General features: G+C 40.1%; 3 protein-coding genes across 4 annotated transcripts in view; 1 reads left to right on the top strand and 2 right to left on the bottom strand.

The window, feature by feature from the left end:
* The window catches only part of LOC124157263 (isoleucine--tRNA ligase, mitochondrial), a 43,095-nt gene extending 42,262 nt beyond the window's left edge, over positions 1–833 (top strand). For both annotated transcript variants that reach the window (XM_046531832.1, XM_046531833.1), the window contains exon 18: positions 321–833. In XM_046531832.1, coding sequence (XP_046387788.1) covers positions 321–632 — 312 coding nt within the window. In that variant the 3' untranslated portion in view covers positions 633–833. The remainder of the gene's footprint in view (positions 1–320) is intronic.
* Positions 834–1,286: 453 nt separating this feature from the next.
* Positions 1,287–4,857, bottom strand: LOC124158115 (piggyBac transposable element-derived protein 4-like). Its single transcript, XM_046533297.1, has 4 exons — positions 4,577–4,857; positions 4,142–4,371; positions 2,826–4,052; positions 1,287–1,307 (listed from the first exon to the last, which is right to left on the bottom strand). Exons 1-4 carry the CDS (start codon positions 4,713–4,715, stop codon positions 1,287–1,289), a joined length of 1,617 nt encoding a protein of 538 aa, XP_046389253.1. The 5' UTR covers positions 4,716–4,857.
* Positions 4,858–5,021: 164 nt separating this feature from the next.
* LOC124158114 (piggyBac transposable element-derived protein 4-like) lies at positions 5,022–12,447 on the bottom strand. Its single transcript, XM_046533295.1, has 3 exons — positions 11,355–12,447; positions 7,505–7,677; positions 5,022–5,140 (listed from the first exon to the last, which is right to left on the bottom strand). The coding sequence occupies exons 1-3, from the start codon at positions 12,374–12,376 to the stop codon at positions 5,022–5,024; spliced, it is 1,314 nt and encodes a 437-aa protein (XP_046389251.1). The 5' UTR covers positions 12,377–12,447.
* Between the last annotated feature and the right edge of the window lie 4,547 nt (positions 12,448–16,994).

The following is a 16,994-nucleotide window of genomic DNA, read 5'->3' as shown; positions in this document are numbered from 1 at the left end:
AAGGGATTTTTATAGTTTTGAAAGTGATTAAAGTCTAATTTCATGACCAAAATATTGAACCTAATTTTCTGAGTTATTGGGTACAACCACATATTTGTTATATAACCCAATTGTGGGAGTCATTGGTAAATATCTTGTCATGAACTACCTATCTGCCAAATTTCATCAAAATCTCACACGGAGACAATTTGACTTATTTCTTGTCTGTATATTTCGTAGAATGGTGGAATGGCAAAATTTTCAACTGAAGGTTAAAATTAAATTGTTGTTTCTTTTACTTTTATTCCATAGTCTTGATGATTTCTAAATTTTTGTTACAGGCACTTCAGCCATATGAAGAAAGCTCAGATTCTGAATTGGTGGAGATATTGCAAGTGTCTTTTGTTCATATTCAAAATGCACTCAGGGAAGGCAAAAGTGACAAAGTGAAGGATAATTGTACTGGTGTACCACCTTCACATTTAGATAGTGATGTTGGACAGCCAATTGATGCTACATTACTCAATGTGTCAGTTGAAATCTTTCCTCTGGAGGGAAGGCTCTTCAAATGTGATCGTTGTCGAAGGTTTACTTCTTATATAGATAGTGAGTTGTGTCATCGGTGTAGCATTGTTTTAAAATCAATGAGCTAGTATCTGTGATAGCGACTTTGTTAGTGTTATATGTTTGCTATGTATTTAGTGGCAGAATTGCCATCTTGTCTTGGAAGATTTTTCATGATTTTGTAATACTTATTTTTTTTGATGGAGACTGTAAATTATGTATCTATGTAGCTTATTTTGAATTATTTATGTTGTATCTTTTTTACTGTTAATAAATTGTTGAATATTTAACCATCCTTGTGTGCTTGAGGAAGTATCAAGTTTTTTCTAGATCATAAAAAATAATCATCGGACAAAATATTTGAAAAATAATTATAATTCTTGTCATTTAGTTACACTGCTGCACATAATGCCATTTGTATATTGAAGTTCCCAAGCTTTTTTAAAAAGGAAAATCCATCGAATATCATTAATCGAAAACATTGTGATTGTTTCATGTGAGTTGTGTGGCTTGATATAATGGATTTATATTTTGTTATAATTGTAATTCATGTATTCATATGTGTGTGCAAGTGAAATCCAGAAATCACTGCTAATGTCAAACTACTCCCAAGACTTTGTTAATTATCCAGAGAAATGAACAAATGTTCTTCTGTTTCTCAGTGAATGTAATACTTGGCCTTAATTTTTCCAACTTATGTATTTTTGGCTGCTTTGTATTGGGATGTTCCTATTTACTTTTTCTCATGTTTTTCCAAGCAGTTCCTGAAATATTAATGCAAAATTGAATGATTATTACTAATACATATAAGAGTTTTATGTGCTAAAGTGGCCATTTCAGGAATTTCACTGTTGTGATAGCTGTGTATTAGGTGGATATCTCGATCCAGCATCATCTACATGGTTATGGCACTTCTTATTCCTTGTATACCTTTTGAAAATTCTCGTATTTCATTGTGGTGCTGTGTATTTAAATTTTGCGTCGGTGTTCTTGTCTGGTGTGGAAATGTATGTGAATAAATTAGATTTTTAAATATACATAACCCCTGCGGGTAGGGGGATAGAGAATACTCCCGCAGCATTCCTGCTTGTCGTAAGAGGCGACTAATGGGATTTGGTGAAGTAATTGAAGCCATGCCGAATAGGTAGTGAATAATATCATCAAATGGCTGTTTCATTAGGTGCTTGTCGTTAGAGCTAATTTTCAATGTATAGGAAGAAGGTTGCAGATGAAAACTTCAATTTCGAAAGAATTGAGAAGGGTTCACAATGATGAGTCTTTATGCACATTGCCATATCCATCTACAAATGATTTACCATGTAAACCTGTGTAAGACTCGCACCCCTTTTTATGCATCAAATTGAAGAAAAATATTGGGCTGTAGTTCAGGAGAGGGTGAATCATTAGATACACTAGAAGAGGGAACAGAAGATGTTTCGAGAGATATGATGAAATGTGTTGGAATATTCAATACTATCCATCAAATGCTTAGATGCCTGCATGATAACAGTGTCCAGCCGCCTCATAACTGTAAGGAACCCCGGCAACAACCAACCTATCGCAATTCCAAGGGTAACGTTTGGCTTTCCAAATGCCGAAGGGTCACCACTTCATGATGGACGCCGCCAATTTCCTTTGATGCTGGCCTATTGCATGACCAGTCACCAGAGTCAGGGTCAAACAATTGATTTTGTTGGAGATGATCTAAGAACTGGTGTCGTGATGAAATGCTGTTCGTCGAGGTGTTTGTAAGCATCTTCCTTAGGGCGTTTCATGTGCACCACATAATTTTCATAAAAACTGAAACGTTAATTATTATTAATATTATAATTATTTAACACTTTGAGTGCTAGCGCTTTAAAGCCTCATCCTTACTCCAGTGCTGGGCATTTTTACGAAAGTTTAGAAATTTTTAATAATTTTACTACAATACATAGAAATTGAAAATAAAGACGACCATATTGTTTATAAATTTATCTTTAATTATGTATTTAGGTATAATATACGCAAATAATATAATACTTTTGCCATCTCTACAAAAATAATCAATTTTCTTAAAAAAAGAAGATTGAAAATTCCGGATTTGTAATACAAATGATAATCACAATTAAAATTAAATATACATTTTCCTTTCAAATACCTTTATGTAAAGTGTGAGCATCATTTTTATCGACTATTTATGTTACATAATTTTTTTTTGTATGATATATTTGAAAGCATGGAGATACACAAAATCCTAAATTGCAAATTTTGCACTCAAAAGATGTGTCCTTTCTCCTTGCCTTCCCTGATTGCTCTGTACCCTTGTCAGAGCACACTTTACATCTTCTTTGAGCCTTTTTCTTTTCTGGGGGAATTGGTTTTCTACTGAGAAAATGTTTTCCGGTGAGACGAGTTAGATGACCTCCACTGGGACCAGGTCCTGATGAAGGTTCTTCCTGAGTAATTGCAAGGTCACTGCAGAGTTCCTTCATGAAAGATGTCATTGGAATTTTTTTCCCTGTAACTTGGTTATACAAGACACATGCATTTTGTACTGTCATCAAAATCATGTGGAAAGCTAATTTCCTCCACCATTTCATACTACGGCGGTCAAATACACCATAGGACATACGCTGGTCAGAAAGGTCTACAACAAATTTTTTCTTATTATAGTTCACCACTGCAGCTGGCTTAGTTCTTTGGTTACCTCTTCTATCACTATAGGTCACCATTTCTGATGTATGTCGTGTACTTATGATGTATACATCACGCTTATCCTTCCAAGATAACACGAGTACATTACCTTTCCTCCTGTAAACTTGTTCCCCACGACTTAGTTGAGAATTACGAAGAGCACTGGGCATCCCTCTCCTATTTTTTTGCGTTGTTCCTACCAACCCCGTTTGGAGACCTTCCAATTCCATGGCAAGCAAGGGACTTGTATAGTACCTGTCTGTATACAAAGTATGCCCTTTTCCGGCTAAGTTTCCGAGAAGCCTTGTAACAACATCTTTCACAACATTGTCCTGACTGCAAAATATGTCGAAGTTCCAAATATACCCAGAATCAGATTCAGAGAGCATATATAACTTGATGCCATAACGGCTAGGTTTCTGAGGCATGTATTGCTTGAAACTTAGCCTCCCTCTGAATGCACACATGCCTTCATCGATGGTCACATCCTCTGCCGGTTGGTATGCACATTGAAATCTACTTCTGAGCAACTCGAACATGGGACGAACCTTGTGTAGAGGGTCAAAACCTGCCTCCCCTTTCTTCTTTGCACTGGTGTTATCATTCAAATGAAAATTAGCTAAGAAGGATAGGAATCTATCCCTACTCATGACACTAGGGCAGAAATTACATGATATGACCGGATCTGTGCTCCAATGATTGGCCAAAGATGGCCTCTCACTGATGCTCATGTGCAAAATAATTGCTAGGAATTTTCGCACATCACCCAGTGTAACAGTTTTCCACTTCAGCAGCCTGCTTTTAGGAGATATTTGATTCAAACTCCTCTTTTTCTGTAAAATTTGCCGAGCATAAAGATTTGATTGTTCCTTGATGACTTTTATAATATCATCATCAAAAAAATAAGAAAAAAAAAATCCGCAAGAGGAGTGGTTTTGTCGAGACCAGTTTCCTCAACCATACCAGACATTCCGGTGAAAACATTTATATTTGGAACATGGTCTATTTCACTCCAACCTCCATCTTGTGCATCTGCCATGATCCTTCGTCCACCTCTGCCTCGTGGCCGCCCTCTTCTACCTCTCAAACCCCTTTGATTCATGGCCGCTGCTTCGGTCTCACAATCACTGGTGCTACTGCTGTCACTCGAATCTAAAGGAACAAAATAGAAGTATACAAAACAGGCATTTGAGAAACCAAGTTGAAAATATTCAAGAAACCTTGAGTAATATGTAAGAATAAAATTATCTAAAAAACGACCTTACGCAATATTTCACAAGTAACGTAAGTGGGCTTCAAGAATAACAGAGGTCGTTACGCAGAATAAAAAAATACCACATAAAAGACATTAGCTTACCTAAGTCAGATGTCACTTCGTTTAAAATGAAATCTGGATCATCTTCACTAAGTTCAGCATCATCAGAAGTGCCACTGTCATCCCATTCCCGACGTAGTTCTCTAAGAATATCTTCATCACGGAGCAGAGCGTCGGCCATGATGACTGCTTTTTCCACAACTGACAGGGTGATGCAATACCTATATTTTTTCGGTCATTACTGTAGTGAGCTGCCATCTAGAATATTTTCTATGCACTAACTCGTGTAAGCAACCGATCTAAGTAGATTTCAGAACGTAATATTACGCCGGCCACATAAAAAACGATCAAATTCAAACCGACGTAATATTACGTTGCCCGCAGTTCTACGAAGATTCACGAGAACGTTATATTACGTCGTTAGCACTTAAAGTGTTAACTTCACAGATTTAACAATTGGCATTTTCGAACACTTCTAATTCGTATGTTAGCCTTGCTGCACCATGGGAAGCAGATGAACCTGAAGGTTCTGGATAAATGGGCCTCTTTCTCCTAGCCTCTGTTTGTAGAATGTGTCTTGCCGGTGTTTGAAAGGCAAACTGGACCCTGCGTTCAATTTCAGAAATATACTTTATTAGTAAAAATGTATTGCAATGAATCATCTACATTTGCATGTTAAATGGGCTGAAAATTGCAAGAAAAATTATTAGACAATAAGTGTAATACAATTTCAAATCTTAAATAGCAAACGCGGTGGAGTCAGATAGGTTACATATCTACTGATAGTATTTGGTAGCTATTTGGAATTAAAAAAAATTACATTTCCATAAAAATTACTTTGCACTCTGCCACTATGGGTGCCGCCCTGTTAAAAATTCCCCATTGAAAATACCCATTAAAATTCCTTATAGGGAGTTAGCAATGGGGACTGCCATTCCCTCTAGGGACACCTATTCCCTACAGGGATAGCTATTCCCTATAGGGGCTACAGGTATCCCCCGCTTAGCACGGTAGATACATTCCGAAAAAGTGCCGTGTTAACCCTCTCATGCATGAGTTACTAAATTCAAGCGATAAAAATTTTTTAAATCGAGTTTCCTCATGTGATTGACCATAATATTGAAGTAATATTGTTATAAATAAACATTTTTGCCATTACATGGCAAAATTTTGACGTCCTCATATGGGGACATTATGCCTGAAACAGGTCATCGTGACAAAATCCGCTGAATTTATGAATTAGATCTTTTAGGTAGAAAAAATATTCAACTCTACTTTTATTATTTTTATGTCTTTAATTGTTTATTTAACATTCATAGAAACGTATTTTTCAGGTATTTGTTGCTAAATTTTGTTAATGTATACATGATATCTCGTTCAATATTTTTAACATCAACCTTGCAACAAGGCAAGGAAAATAATATAAAAATTACAAGCAAACATTTATAGCAACTTTACAAAAAAATTATTTTAAAATATGAATCCGAAAATTACAATAGTTACAAAATGTTTAACATTTATAACAATACATATTTTTGGGCCCCTGAATGTACATTTCGTGTAAAACTTTCAAAACAATCCGGAAATAGCGGGACCAAGAGCAAGTGCCGCACATCTGGTTTTGCTTGTGCATCTCTTGTCCTGACACCCATTTGTGTTATTGCTTTTACTGTTTTTGGATAGTGGCCACATGCACTTACTCTTAGCTCATCTATGTCCTTTATGGGTCGGTTTTTTTTCTTCATCGGCTGCGAAGAAGGCCTTGATGAATTTGACCGTCCCCTTTTTCTCGATTGCTCTGCTTTGCTACTGAAAATCAGTCCGTTTGCCACCCTACTCTTGAATTCGAGTACATCCATCGGTACATTATTGCTTTTCCTTCAGAATAGCCAGGCATTAACCACCGCTACATTCAGCATGTGGTAAAATATCCTCATATACCACCTTGAGTTGCGTATATCGTTCCTGTACAATGCAACAAGGGAATCCATGAGATCCACCCCTCCCATATGCTTGCTATAAATTTCAATGCTCACGGGTCGGTTTACATCCACGTACTCATTATTATCTTTTGACTTTTCCCATGGGTTGAATTCCGGCGTATGATGATATAGTATGCACTGCATTATTGCCAATCCACCAAGCCACGGTTATACCATTTGAAGAAGTAGCAATGAGAGAACTCCCACCTTTCTATAGGTCTTTTACATCCTTCAACTTTTTTACTGCTTCTTTTAACCTGTTTTCCCTTCATGTTCCAATGTATCATATTCCAATTTATTTCATGCCCCCTGGTACAATTCAAAACAGAAAACATATTCAGATGCCCCAGTCCTTACCCACGTTTTGTATCCCCATTTCTTTGGTTTTTTTTTGGGAGATAATTTTTCAAGGATGAGACCCCTTTAAAAGGAATTATCATCTCGTATATCGATTGTAATTCTTCTGGATCAAGGGAATTATGGAATGATTTGTGGAGAATTTCCAAAAATGGCCGGGTTTTAATCAACTTGTCCCTGTTATCTTCTGGTATTCTAGAAGAATATGCGAAGTGCAGATATCGCATTATCTCTTCATATCTGTTATTAGTCATGTTTTCAGCCACTTATGAAAGTTTCAAACCTGTGTCTGAAGACCAATAGAGTCTAACTCTGGGACATTTTGCGTACGTCATGGCAAGAGTAATTCCAAGAAAAACTCTCAATTCCAAAAAAGGCAGTTTAAAATTTTCTTTGCCATTCTGAAATGCATATAGGCAACTTTGCTCTACTAAATCTTTCATATATTCTTCTGCAATTACACCTAAAAAGTAATCGACAGGAAACTCTCCATTGAAGTTTACCATCATCCGTGAATAAGTCGAACGGGGAGATCCTAATGAAGGGTTATCCTTTTCAGAAAACCATATTGCATTACGATTAGCTGAGGATGGCGATCGCCCAAAACTCACAGATATCAATGTATTTGTACTTGCACAATTGTTGGATGTTGCAATGCCAACGGTATCTTCATCAGATGAAGAAGATATTTCTGAAATGTTCCATGGATCATGGATAGAGCCATCACTATCCCATTCCATTCCATCCTCTGATTCTTTATTGAGGATTTCAACAATCCGACTCTGCTCCAGTCGTTTTCTTGATCTAGTGGAGATGCATATGCGATCCTGAGGAAGTATTACCACTTGTTAGCTAGTTGAAACAAGGTCATCAATGAAATATTTTTTGGGAGGCGATTATAAATATATATTGTTCCAGCCAACATACTGATTGTGATGCTTAAATATACTTAGAATTTTAGCAAATGACAATTTTATCAATTTCAAACAGTAAAAAAAACGGGAACTGGAGCACCAAATACTTACGTCAATAACGTCCTTAGTTGGTCTTTTGGGTTGCTATCAGCAAGAGAACTCAGTAGGTTGTGTTATTCTATAATTAAGTCTCAGTTTTAATAAACTTACATGCCACAAGTTTTCTTCTCAAATATACTATCTCAATTAGCTCTATTGATTATTACAATCTCATGACTAACTAACGTTCTTTTATTTATTGCAAATAATACCTCCCTTAATTTATAAATATTAATATTTAAATAATTTATAATATTTGCTATATATTAATATAAAAATACAAGTCACATTTAGTTACTTAGAAGTGATAAAAATAACTTAATTAATGTAAGCTCATTTCCTTTGAAAGGATCAATAGCGACTTTATCGCAAAACTTGTATAGATATTGGCAATAGAAATTATGAACTAATAATTACCCCCGCACGGGGGGAGGAGAGTTATCTCTTCCTTTGGGGAGCCGCGCCCCCACGGACCCGAGCCCACCGAGGAGAAAAGCTCGTTAAAAAACCCCGTCGCTCGCTTGGATAGTGTCCAGACAGCATGTGACTCTGCTGCTCTGAGTAGCCGTAAGATCTGGCGTCCAGAATCACCCACGTGTTTGCCGTGCGTGGAGACCCGTACGTGGGGGAGAAGGGGATCCTGGTGGGTGAGCTCTCCGGCACCCAGCTGGGCGTCGGATACCCGGCATGGGCCGGAGTTCAACACCCCACTTCGGCCCTGGATTCCCCGCAAAACGGGCGGCCGAGAAGAGCCCAGCTCGGTCAATCGGCTCCTGGCGGCTGGGGAGCTTGGCAGCTCCTTCCGAGCGTACGCCAGGACGGGTTAGTGCTGGAGATATGGGGGTCTCCGTAGGGCGGCTGAAGGCGTGTGGGTTCGGAGGGCCCCCGCGCTGGAGGTTCTAACCCGAAAGAGACCCCCTTTCGAAGGTTCCTATGTCCCTTGGGTAGCCCTGGCGACCACACCGAATCTCGGTGTGGCGTCCCGAATGTGTGGCTCCGTGGTGGGTGGGGAGCCCAGGGGATGAAATATAACGTAGCATGGAGTCTGAAATTCTTCCTCCACCAAAGAGATCCCGCCCGGACACGGGCGGAGGAGAACAGTTATTCGAAAGAGCAAAACGGTTTCTGTCATTGAAATGCTCCAAGGACGGCGAAAATTTGAAAAAGGTTTCTCCCTTCTTCATTAAAAAAGCACTTCAAGCCATCATTCCAGGAGAGCCAAACTCAGTAAAGAAACTTAGAGATGGTTCCCTATTAATCGAAACAGCCAATAACGTACAAGCCGAAAAATTGTTAAAAGTAGAAAAGTTGCACGATATACCAATCAATGTCGAGATCCACCGTACTCTAAATACATCTAGGGGTGTGATAAGCCACTACGACCTACTATATGTCGAACCAGACGAAATTAAGAAGGAGATGGCTTCCCAGGGTGTCATTGATTGTCGACGACTTACAACGAAGCGTAACGGTGAAGTGATTAATACTACCTCGGTAATCCTCACGTTCGGTTTGGATAAAATCCCGAGCAAAGTCTACCTAGGCTATGAATCGGTACCTGTGAGACCTTTCTTTCCCAACCCGATGCGTTGCTTTCAATGCCAAAAATTCGGCCACATCGCACCGCGATGTGAGGGCAAGAACACCTGCCCGCGCTGTGGCAAGGACAAGCATGACGGTGAGAAATGTTCATCGGAGCCTTACTGCGTCAACTGCGAGGGCACGCATCCTTCGTACTCCCGAGATTGTCCCGTCATGAAAGATGAAAGGAGGATAATGGAAATAAAGACCCTGGAAAGAATCCCCTACTCCGAGGCACGAATGAAATACCGGTCACAGATGGCCCCAACATTTTCAAAATCGTATTCGCAAATAGTCGCAACCACCACTAAAAAAACTACATGTACCATCTCTACTCAGACTTATAATGATTTTCGCATTGAGAGCACGAAGATGCCCACACGAGAACAAAAAAAAACAGAAAAGCAAATTAATAAAGTCACAGACAGGAAAAGTCATTCTAAGGCGGTTTCCCCTAAGAAAAACCCAAAATCTACTTCTGAGGACGCTGGGAATAAGCGGGATAAAACACCCCCACCCACATCCTCTAAAGATGCACAATATGATGCCATGGAAGAAGACCTCTGTGTCTCGGACACAGAAGTGTTCCAGGCCAGGATAAAGCAGAGGAAACAGCGGTTAAAACGTTGATCCTCCGCTCACTGTGTACATACGTACATTTCCAGATTTTAACCTATTTATTTATTTATTTTAACAATTTAAACCATGAATTTTATTCTACAATGGAATATGAATGGTTTTTATAGGCACAAGGAGGAGCTGGTTGTTTTAATTAGAGACTATAACCCCGTCTGCATATGCCTGCAAGAGACGCATTTTAAGCTGACAGACAAGACCGTTTTAAAAGGTTTTAAATTTTTTAGACTTGACGACACCAGTGGTCAGCGAGCCCAGGGTGGAGTGGCAATTGCTATTCGGGAGGCCCTATACACCTCACGAGTGCAATTGGACACTCCGCTGCAGGCAATTGCAGTGACAGTACACGCACCCGAGGCAATTACTCTCTGCAACGTATATCTGCCGGAAGGTGCACCTGTGAGTCGAGTTAATTTAGAATCCCTCGTTCGTCAGTTACCTCGGCCCTATGTTTTAATGGGTGACTTCAACGCACACGACACCCTATGGGGTAGCTCAAGAACTCAGTGCAATCAAAGGGGACACATAGTCACAAATTTTATCAATGACCTTAACTTGTTTTTACTAAACACCGGTGAAAAAACTCGATTCAACAGCTTCAACGGTACCTTCTCGTGTATCGACTTAAGTATTACGACAGGTGGCCTAATGCCTAGGCTTGAGTGGTCCGTACATAAAGATTTATGCGGTAGCGACCACTACCCTATTTTAATAACTAAAGGTGGCGGTTTTATCCACCGTCCGACTCAACCAAGCAATTGGGTTGTCCGCAAGGCCAATTGGTCTCTTTTTAACCCTTCCGCACTCGCGTCAAATTTTGGGACAAATATGCTCGCGTGGCGTCTGCTAGACGCCAATAGTGTACATTATAATATAATAGTTAATATTAAAATTAAATGCAACACACTACTTTTATGTTATTTATTTGCTCCTTTACAAGTTATAACATTGTAAATACAATAGTTTTTAACTTATTTAAGACATTTTAACCATCTTTTAGTAACTAAGCACATTTTTGATACATTGCTCTCAATTAAACCACATCACAGCAACAATTACATATTTTTATCCTTGCAAACAATACAAACGTATTCAGAATGCTCTAAACATATATAATGATCACAGGAAATGCACCTATATTTTGTCATTCGATTTTTTTTTCTGTCGCAAATGTAACATCTCTTTCTAGAATTCTCTTTTTTCTCCTTCGTTTTTTCCTCCGATTTCCTACGAATACTTTTGGAACTGCAAGTACTTGACTCATTATGTTCAGTTTCTTTGTCTTTCTCACTAATGGCTAAAGTTCTTTTTCTCAATTCCCTCGGTAAATTTACCACGTGACTACGTTTTTGCAGGTGCTCTTTAGTTAGTTCTTGCGCAAGGACTTTGATAAAATGCCTTCTTTTCAAAATTGCATGAGAACTCTCTTTGTTGTTTACAAGGTAAATAACCTGAGCATTTATTGCTGCCACATTGAGCATGGTATAAAATATAGTCATCGGCCACCTTTTGGTGTTTCTTGCTACTGAGTAAGTCGCGCATAATTTATCAACTACATCAACGCCAGATTTAGTTGCATTGTAAAATGTCACGATCTCTGGCTTATTCGAATTCCCTGTTGTTTCATCGATTGTGGAATCATGATGCATTGAAGATATTAAAATTACATTTTTTCGTGGCTTTGGTATGTATGATACCAATGTGCAATGCCTATCAAATCCAAAACGAGTTGTAAATGGTTCTCGACCGACAGGGGATGTAAAACTGGGTGGAAGCTGCCGTTTATTCTTCCTTACTGTTCCTACATACGTAAGGTTAGCTTTGAGTAGGTCTAAAACTAGCTCATAACTGGTAAACCAATTATCGGCGGTTATATTGCGACCACTGTGAGCAATCGGTCTAACCAACCTTTTTACAACATCATTGGCACTGTTACTAACGTAAAATGGGCCTTCCGGCTGCTTCCCAACGTATACTTCTAAGTTCCCTGTGTAAAATGTTTTAGAATCTGCTAGAGAAAATATCTTAATTCCATATTTTCCTGGTTTACTCGGGATGTATTGCCTAAATGCACATCTTCCTCTGAATTTTGATAGCATTTCATCAATAGTTACGTATTCTCCCAAAGAATAACTTTCACGGCAATTTTGAACAAATATATCAAAAACCTCTCTAACAGGTGCAAGCTTATCTAATAGCTTCCTATCGCTTCTAGTTGCTTTGTCATCAAACCGAAGGCTTTGTAAAATAAAGTGGAAGCGCTTACGAGACATCACCAATCGAAAAAATTCAACACCAGTTCCATCTGTAGACCACAAATCACTTGTATTTAGCTTACTATTTCTAAGGAAACCTGCCATATACAGTAATCCAAAGAAAGCTTTCAGTTCACTCAAATCGGTAAATTTACAATCTCTTTCCCTATCGTAACGATCTTTTTGGGATTCAATGAATTTATTAGTGTTTTCCAAAATAATAGCAAGCAGACTGTCGGTAAAAAAACATCTCCAACACTCGAGTACAGTCTTAGCGGTTGTAGCACTTTCTTTCACACGTGAATTCAGGTTTACAATATTATGACGACGAGTCCTTACAGTCACCACTGGTATTTGCAAAGCCCACTTCGTAGTTTTGTCTTTCCCAAAAACAAATTCTTTACCTGATTCTTCATCCTCTCGGTCACTTTCTTCCTCACTAGTAATTTCTTGCTCCGTATCCGTGTTTTGCAATTGTTCCTTCAAGGAATCTTCTTCACCTTCGCTCTCATCATCTACTGCAGACAATTCTGAATCTGATGATTCCATCAGAAGACGCTGCAGATAGCTACGATCTTCCTCACGCATTAGGTTTAGCTGTTTTTTTCTCTCCATCTAAGGGACGTAAGTAAATCCAGAAGAGATACATCATAATAGGGAACAACCATCTACAGCGTGATTAATTTCATAAATGTATATGCATAAATATAAAGGAATATAAAACTTACACTTTCGAACAATGAAACACTATGAAGTGTAGCTTGTTCCACTGCACCACTCTGGAATTACTCGCACGTTTTACTGATAAAATTCAGGGGCTCCTTGCAGTCACAAGTTCCTTTCTGACGCACCAATACACCAACGGACAAAGAATGAGTGGTCGATAGCGGGATACTTGGGTATTTATACGGAGGAACTACAAGAGTTGCACATTTGTATATCCAAAAGAAAACAAGTTAGTAAATTAGCGCAATATGTGGGGACCCGACGTGGCATCTCTGCGGCTGCGAGAAATAGATAAGAAAAAGATAACTTGTCATAGATATGTTGGAGAGTTTCTCTAAGGTTGCAGATTGAAAAGAAAACAAAGTCGTCACCGAAATGGTTTTAGAGGCGGCGTCTATCACACTGTGCTGAATAGACATTGATAAGATACGTTAAAATTGAGACTCGACGAAAAGGCAAGCGTTGGACCTACGCAGATAGAAAACAAATTAGCAGGGCATATGCCGAATTCAAAAGAAAGCAAAGTCGTCACCGATATGGTTTCGCGACGCGGCGCCTATCCACAGTGCTGAATAGACTAGGGTAAGATACGTTATAATTGAGACTCGACGAAAAGACAAGCGTTGGACCTACGCGGATAGAAAAAAAAGCAGCTGGGCATATGCCGAAACAGCAGGCCGTGGCGTGCCGCTCCCCAGATTGCAATCAATTGCTGTGCAATTAAGTTGCACACAAAAAACCCACAATGGATGGGTGGCTGAAATACGACCTTCGAATGATTGTCTCCGGTGAAATCGAGAGCAGTAATTCCTTGATATATTCCCGCAGTAAACAAAAACGCGAGCTTAAACCACATAAATAAATAAGAGAAAAAAATTGCATTTTTATTTACAACAAATTAAAGATAATCATAATTAATAATAGCATTAAATAACAATTATAAAATATAAGAAATGAGCATTGATTGAAAATAAAATATTTATTAAATTGTAACGAATCTAGTCGCGTGGCGTCTGACAGACTCAAATACATTTCAAAAACCCTTGCCTGGCACCCTGCTATAAATTTATCTGATATGATTTAACTGAATGGCAGACAATTCGAAAAGAGTAAGGTACCTAGAAGGAGAAACTATTATACGCACACTTTGGCCGAAGAAAAACAAAAACATATTGGTTGGCGTCCAGCAGACGCCACGCGAGTAGCGGAGGGTTAAAAGAAATTTTTATTTTAACCACGACGACAATGTGAATGGTGTGGGGAACATAAAAGTACTCACAGATAACATTCTAGAAGCCGCAAATTCCACCGTACCCCGTTCTAAATGCAAATCTCACAGGCCCACAGTTCCTTGGTGGAACGAGGAGTGCGCAAAAGCTATACAGGTGCGAAAGAGGGCACTCCGAATCTTTAGCAAATATCCTACGGCGACAAATCTCACCGCCTTCCGGCGCCTCAGAGCGAAAGCTCGGCAAGTGGTTAAGGAGGCCAAGAAAGCTTCGTGGGAGGAGTTTGTGTGTTCTATAAACCACAGGACTCCCATATCCAACATCTGGAGGAAGATTAAAAGCATCTCTGGCTCTAACCACAACCCTGCAATTTCATCCCTGAAGGAGACTGACCGAGTTCTGACGACACCTCCCGAAATAAGCGAGTGCTTTGGACGTCGACTTGCGGAGACGAGTCGTAACGGCAGCTACGACGAACCATTTAGAACACTGAAAGAGCAGAATGAGACGATACCTCTTACCTTTAACCCGAGAGACTCTGGCGAGGTTTACAACGACCCCTTTTCTCTGTGGGAGTTGACCTCCGCCATCCTCGAATCCCGTGACGGCTCACCAGGAATAGATAAGGTGCATAACGCTTTTCTAAGAAATCTTCCCAAAGAAGCACTCCCCCATATGCTGCGATCCCTTAACCAAATTTGGTCAGAGGGTAGTTTTCCAGACCCTTGGAGGGAGTCCATAGTCGTACCCATCCTTAAACAAGGAAAAGATGGATCGGACCCAAACAACTATAGACCGATATCTCTCACCAGCTGCGTATGCAAGGTGATGGAAAGAATGGTCAACCGTCGTCTCGTTTGGTGGTTGGAGCGGCGGAACCTTCTTTCGGATATCCAGTGCGGCTTTCGACGGGGTAGGTCAACCTCCGACCATCTCGTCAGGACTGACAGTTTCATTCAGGAAGCATTTCTCTTGCGGCAAAACGTAATTGGCGTGTTCTTCGACTTAGAGAAAGCGTATGACCGTGTTTGGCGGTACAAAATTCTGAAGACACTTGATAAATGGGGGTTTAAAGGAAATCTACCTATTTTTATTAAAAATTTTCTGTATGCCCGAGTTTTTAAAGTTAGAATAGGTGAATATCTATCTACCTTATATCCACAAGAAAATGGAGTACCCCAGGGGTCCGTACTGAGCGTGACCCTATTTGCCATTGCGATAAACGATGTGACCGAGTGTATCCGCTCCCCAGTTATGGGCTCCTTGTTTGTTGATGACCTCGCAATTTTCTGCAGGTCATCAAAATTAACGAATGCCTCTAGGCTGATCCAGCTGACTCTGAATAAGCTCTCCGTTTGGTCTCAGAGGAATGGATTCCGTTTCTCTACTGAGAAAACGAAATGCATTCACTTTTACCGAGGACGGGGTGTACAAGCCCCACCGTCCCTATATCTCAATGGTAATGAGCTTCCTTACGTTGAGAACGCCCGATTTCTGGGTATGACATTGGACCGGCGCCTGAATTGGCGCGAACATTTCCGAGCTCTAAGAGACAAATGCTTCAAAGTTCTGAACATTTTACGGTTTCTGTCACATTCGACATGGGGCGCGGATCGTACCTCAATGCTTATGCTGTATCGAGCATTAGTACGTTCAAGGCTAGACTACGGATCGATTGTGTACTCATCCGCCCGTGAGACCTACATGAAACCGCTCTCGACGGTTCATAATACGGGACTGCGTTTAGCAACCGGTGCCTTCAGGACCTCCCCTGTCTTGAGCATTTACGCCGATACAGGAGAGCCTCCCCTAGTCAATCGCAGAGAGACGTTGATGTGCAATTATGCCACAAAAATTTTATCCGCGCCGAACCACCCCTGTTTTAACATTATTTCTCACCCACTGCTTTTAGACCTTTTTAACCGAAAGACAAGATCCACTAAACCTCTAAGTGTTCGCTTCAGAAACCTAATCGCAGAACGCAATTTTACCTTGCCCGCCACGTACCCCACTGGGTACAGCAACGTGCCGCCGTGGTTAATTCCCCGGCCAGCTTTGAGACTTGATCTTACTCGCTGCTCTAAATCTACTACTATGCCGGGAGAATACCAACAACTTTTCAAGAAATTCCGCGCCGAAAACTCCGAATCTACGTTCGTATACACTGACGGTTCGAAATCGGATACCGCCTGTGGGTGCGCTGTGGTATCCCCATATCATGGAGTCCTCAAGGCAAAATTGCATCCGTACTGTTCCATTTTTACGGCTGAGCTCACTGCCATTAGGATTGCTCTCCGATCCATTAAAAACAGTGTTGCGTCATTTATGATCTGTACAGATTCTTACAGTGCTCTCCAATCCATATCTCTTTATTCTCCTTGTCACCCCATTGTTCAGGACATACAAAGCACTCTGTTATCCCTGAGTAAAAAAGGGACCACTATAAGCTTCGCTTGGGTCCCTGGACATGTGGGCATACCAGGGAATGAGAAAGCAGACTCTGCAGCCAAAGATGCGCTCAGGTCTCCGGATACAGATTTTCAGTTAATGCCAGCGGAAGATTTAGGGAATGCCATGAGGGGTATGATTAGACAAAATTGGAAGACGCAATGGCTCGAAATCCAAAATAACAAACTTCGGGAAATAAAGCCCGTAATAACTGCGTGGCAGACCTCTATAAG

The sequence above is a fragment of the Ischnura elegans genome, chromosome 4, assembly GCF_921293095.1.
Source record: "Ischnura elegans chromosome 4, ioIscEleg1.1, whole genome shotgun sequence".
Classification (NCBI taxonomy): domain Eukaryota; kingdom Metazoa; phylum Arthropoda; class Insecta; order Odonata; family Coenagrionidae; genus Ischnura; species Ischnura elegans.
The sequence above is the reverse complement of the archived record's forward strand: the minus strand, read 5'-3'. Positions and strand labels throughout refer to the sequence as shown.

Coding starts and splice junctions, on each gene's coding strand:
- LOC124158115 (XM_046533297.1), bottom strand. CDS start 4,715: ATGGCCGACGCTCTGCTCCGTGATGAAGATATTCTTAGAGAACTACGT. Junction 4,053..4,141: donor TCGACAAAACCACTCCTCTT/GCGGATTTTTTT, acceptor CAAATTTTACAG/AAAAAGAGGAGTTTGAATCA. Junction 1,308..2,825: donor GTACAGAGCAATCAGGGAAG/GCAAGGAGAAAG, acceptor TTAATATTTCAG/GAACTGCTTGGAAAAACATG.
- LOC124158114 (XM_046533295.1), bottom strand. CDS start 12,376: ATGTCTCGTAAGCGCTTCCACTTTATTTTACAAAGCCTTCGGTTTGAT. Junction 7,678..11,354: donor GAACATAATGAGTCAAGTAC/TTGCAGTTCCAA, acceptor CATCTCCACTAG/ATCAAGAAAACGACTGGAGC. Junction 5,141..7,504: donor AACATCCAACAATTGTGCAA/GTACAAATACAT, acceptor AATTGAACGCAG/GGTCCAGTTTGCCTTTCAAA.